The 5,210-nt window shown below is 38.3% G+C and overlaps 1 protein-coding gene across 4 annotated transcripts in view; it reads left to right on the forward strand.

The window, feature by feature from the left end:
• esyt2b (extended synaptotagmin-like protein 2b) overlaps nt 1–5,210 on the forward strand; it is a 35,005-nt gene that overhangs the window by 3,326 nt on the left and 26,469 nt on the right. For all 4 annotated transcript variants that reach the window (XM_032504105.1, XM_032504106.1, XM_032504107.1 and 1 more), the window contains exons 2-5: nt 2,666–2,707; nt 3,216–3,350; nt 3,662–3,738; nt 4,700–4,772. In XM_032504105.1, the coding sequence (XP_032359996.1) occupies nt 2,666–2,707; nt 3,216–3,350; nt 3,662–3,738; nt 4,700–4,772 (327 nt within the window). The remainder of the gene's footprint in view (nt 1–2,665; nt 2,708–3,215; nt 3,351–3,661; nt 3,739–4,699; nt 4,773–5,210) is intronic.

Raw genomic sequence — 5,210 nt, forward strand, 5'->3', positions numbered from 1 at the left:
TAACAAAAGGCTTTCATCAACATCTACAATACAGCCTTGATAGTGCACTGCTTTCTGACATATTATAAGACAAATATCATCAGGTTATCGCAAAATGTCCTTTGTCAACACATTTAAATAATTGAAGAAAACAATAAACCTGAAAAGTAGCCATTGAAAGAAAGTGCTTGATTTAATTTAAGACTGCCATGGTGCTAGTGGTGGAGACTTAGTGCATGGTCTGCTCGTGAACTGCAGCGTCTCCAGCAACACAGAGCTGCCTGTGGACGGCTGTCTGTAAATGTCAGGAAAAACACGACTGGTGCAAATGCAAATATCGGCTACTTCACAGCGATTGATTGGCATCCCTCAGACTGACAAGCTGAGCGCATTTTTACAGCCATGCCTTTAGGGGTGCTGACTTTCACCATTTATAGCTCCTAAATCTTTGCTATTGCCAGTTTCTCCCCACTAGGCAGAGGTGAGTCTTAATATACATGGCACTGAGTTCATAGTGGAATGCCCCTTTTTCCAAACTCCTACTGCTAAGAGCACTCCTTGTACCAGTTTATACCCTCAGCTGTATCCGCCCAGGTTGAGTCATTGGCTGGCTGGTGTAGCAGCTACTTACACTAAAAGCAACAGAATGGATCTTTGTTTAGTATCACATGGAAATGAATGTTGCACACTGTCTCGTTAACGGATGGTGTATTTAGTAATATATGACGTTTTGATCTGCTTGGTCAGGTAAATGGCAAGCATCACAACAGTTCCATATATATACATCGATACTGACTAATACAATAAGAGGGTCACAGAATTAATGAATAAAACACCTTGAGCAGACACACAATTCTCTAAAACAACATATTCCATAAGAAGTTCAGAAAACGGTTAGAAAATGTAAGTAAATAAGGACAAAATTGCCACTATTAATCTTCAATCTTATAATTAATCATAAATGAAATACTACTATGGGATGTTCTATGTAAGAGAGTGTTATAGAACATTACCAGCAGTAAATAGTCATTTTTATTGAAGCTGTGCTTTGCTCCGATGCATCTGTCACAGATTTTTCCAATTTTCTAATCGCTCAGTTTGCTGATAGCTGTGTTGTTTAGAGTGTCTGCATTATAGTTCTGAGACACACAGATAATATCAATATCAATAAAACAAAAAGAAAACAAATGGCAAAAACGTAAAAATCAGCCAAATAAAATAATAATATGAATAAGTTAAACATCGCCATATTAAACAAACAATGGTAACCGATCAACAAGCACACATACTATATGTCAGCTGAATCAAATAGATGTCTATTGTATCTCTGAATGTACTTTTTCAAGATACAGATATCATCATAAACTACTGTCTATAATGTCTTATTAACAACAAGTTTGTTTCCAGGTCCTGATTACTTTCCAGATCTCTTTACTTTAGGCAGTTGGAACTGACACAAACACACTGTTAATTACACTTTCAAGACTTAAACCGCAATTACTTCTCAGTTTTACAACAACACAACAGCCAGCTGAATAATTAAGATGCTTTATTTATTCCCACTTTCTGCTGCACAGCTCGGTTTTATCATCCAGCACTTACACTATGTCCCATTGGGTGTATCATCCTATATTTCCTGAATAAGGTCACCGTGTCAGGTGTAATAATGAAGCCATGCCAGTGTCTCCTGCAGAGAATTATTATTATTTCCAACTCGTAACAAAAATATAGGCCTAATTCTATCACATTACCTAGAACTTTCTGTTCCCTGTCTTCTTGTTCTTAGCACTGCTTTATCCACACTTTGACATAAATGCTGGATAAGCGCTTTTGCTGCCTCCATTAGGAATAGTGCTGTCCCTTGTAGCTGTCACATTGCATGTCATATCTCACCAACACTCCAGCCAGAAGCATCACTTTATCTTTCTGTTGAGAAATAAACACCTTCAATTGAGAGTGATGGACAAGCAGGGCTGTTTATCTGGTATTTATAAGGGTGGTGTTTGAATTGCTGCACACCTTTGTGCACATGGTATTGACTTTATTCCAGGCATTTCCGTTACCTCATGTTAAATCAATGCGCAATCTACTTTGGCGTTTAAAGAAGATTAGTCAAACTGCAGCTTAGTCTCACAGCACAATTCTATGGGTCTGGATACTGGTTGGTATTAGATTTTTTTTTTTTTTTTAGTAACATTACAAAAGCACAGTATTAAGATCCTAATTCTGTTTTCTAATTATCTGTACATTCAATAATATTGGGCAAATAACATGGCAATAATACACTTTGCTCACACTTCAAATGTGAAGAAAAATGTAGGTTTTAAGGTTTATTTTTACACCAAACATAAATGATAAAAAAACAATACATTCTTTATGGATAAAATGATAGTTCCAATGATGTTTGCTTGAAGATTGTTCTTGCTTGTCCCTTCATTTAAACCCACTCTGCCCTCTCTTCTTTGAATTGTTTTTGTAATGATGGCGTAATCACAGTGTTGAATTGCTGCAGCAATGTAGAATGCTAGGTTTGTTGAAATATTTGAATGGAGAAATGTGACATCTTCACACTTTAACCAAAATTTGTTGTTTTAATGCAAGACTTGCCTTTACAAAATGTTGCATTATCGGCCTTATTGAAACCAACATAGACAAGAGATTAACTGCTTTATTTTCTCCATTGTAGGTCCACTTCCCAGATATAGAGCGAGTGGAGTGGCTGAACAAGGTAAAGAATGAAGCGCTCTTCCCACTGGGGCTGCGAATGTTGCCCCACTGTACACTGTACACATTTTACATTCAGCCATGTTTCTGCAGTGCTGTGAGAAGCATTAACCCTTGTGAATCATCATGGCAACGACCTGGATGTAAATTGTAAAGCACTCATGACTACACATTAAAATGATCTAGATGCTGACATCAGAATTGAATTTGCTAGTGTCCCTGCTTTGATGTTTGTTGAGTCTGACAAGGTTCAACTTGAATAGAACTACCTATTGAATATTTTAAACTAACTATATATTATACATTCACAGTGTCAGAGATGTTCCTGTATGAGGTAGCAAGAATAGCATAAAGGCAGCGATGTTGATGTAATGACATTAATATCAGACAGTCTGGCACATGCCCTTTGAAATAATTATATGATGGAAAAGGGCAACATTATTTAGTTTGTCCCAGCAAGACTACTATGATTTCCCTTTGAACTTTGTTCTTCTCTTTCTGTATCCTCTCAGACAGTGAAACAGATGTGGCCGTACATCTGCCAGTTGGTGGAGAAACTGTTCCACGAGACGATCGAGCCGGCCGTGAAGGAGTCGAACGCCCACCTCAGCACCTTCTGCTTTAGCAAGATTGACATGGGAGAGAAAGTGAGCACCTCTTAGTGTTCCTGCATGGTTCTAAGACTGATCATGTGTTGTTACAGCAGTGACAACACAGACTACTGGAAGCAGGGGCCGTTGGGACAGCTGGTGAGGGTGTGTGGGTGCTTGAACGTGAACATGCATGCAAGTCGCTAACACGTGTGCTTGTTTCATAAATAGTTTCCATTGGGGGGTTTAGGAGAAGGGTCGACCTTGTGCTAACCGTGTGTGGGTTTGGGGGGAGTGGAAGTGTTGGTCCAGTGTTGATGGACTGGAGTGGTGCAGTGGTCATAATGGTTGCGTCTCTTGCAATGTAGCCCCTGAGGATCAACGGGGTCAAGGTTTACACAGAAAATGTGGACAAGAGACAGATCATCATGGACCTACAGATCAGGTGAGTCCATCAGATCCTTGTTTAAATCATTATTTTATTATTCACAGTTTCCATAAGACCTTATATAACATTGTCAAACTCATGATGGGCCGTTTAAAAAAAGGATCCAAATTGATGCAGCAATTCTGTTCTAATTGTCTTTTTTATTGTTCAAATGCTCCCTTGTCAAAACCTGATGCCTACAATACCCACAATGCAACTCGACCGTTTGGTCAAAAATCTGGTTGTTTAATGCTAGTATTGACTAATTTGACACCAGTTTAGACAATTTGTTAGATTTTGCACAGCTCCGCCTAGAGCCACAAAAGGCTTTTTACAACTTTTTTTACATATGTAAAAACAGGTTTTTAAATGTAAAAAAGGGGAGTCTACCCTTTCTTTGTTGATATAAGAGAAATAGAAATTTTCTGAAGAGCAACCGGTGTTTCTTTTACTGTGCTGCCAGACAAACTTATATCGGAACATAACTGCAGAGCACAGTAAAGTTGGTTGCTGATACGTTTCGGGTATTCAGCTTGTTGGCTGCTCCATTTTGTTCCATTACTATCTGCAAAATTTACAACTGAGCCATTGTCAGTTAAACAACTTTGGTATGCATTAGTAACTTTAGCTCTGACATGGCAATATGAGCATGAACAGTGAACAATGAGGTTGATATTGAATTAAAAACAGCAATGCTGGATTACATGTGACAATGATGGTAACTTGAATCCAGTGCACTAACAATAACAAACACAAGATTTGCTAGAAAAAAAATGCCTACCACAAATAGTGTCAAAGACAGAGATGGATTTCATAACATCCTTTAAAGGTCTGGAAAACAAGTTTATAATGCTTAATATAGAACAAAACTCTATGATGCATGTTTTGTTTGTACACAACAGGAGTTTCAAAACAACAAAGAACCCTTGTACAGGATTTTTATTATATACTGTATATATTTTGTGTTTTTGTCCCTCAGCTTTGTTGGCAACACAGAGATTGACGTAGACATCAAACGCTACTACTGCAAAGCCGGCATAAAGAGCATCCAGGTAAGGAAATTCCTTTATGTCTGATTTGTTTCACATTCTCTCAAAGGAAATTTCCTCTGGCATTAGTCTTGGACTCGCCAAAGGTTGTCAGAAAAAGGAACATGAAGCGGATATAAATTGGATATGAAGCGGCACAGTGACTTCAGGTAAAGGTCTGTCCTGTCGGCTCTAATTTGAGAGGCTTTTTCAGTAGGGAAGAAACCGCAGCTTTGACTTTTGTACAGCACATACAAATGATGCTGAAGAAGGACAGGAGCTTTTCTCTTTTCACTAGACAATCTTTCTTATTATTTATGTGCAGTGGTATCTATATCGTCTGCACATACACTACTTTCAAAAGTTTGCGGCCACTTAGAAATTTCCATTGCACTCCATTGTAGACACAGTACCAGCTGAGATCAGTGGCCTTGTTTTTTTTAACCAGGGCAGCAGTTTTCA

The sequence above is a fragment of the Etheostoma spectabile genome, chromosome 22 (genome assembly GCF_008692095.1).
Source record: "Etheostoma spectabile isolate EspeVRDwgs_2016 chromosome 22, UIUC_Espe_1.0, whole genome shotgun sequence".
Classification (NCBI taxonomy): Eukaryota; Metazoa; Chordata; class Actinopteri; order Perciformes; family Percidae; genus Etheostoma; species Etheostoma spectabile.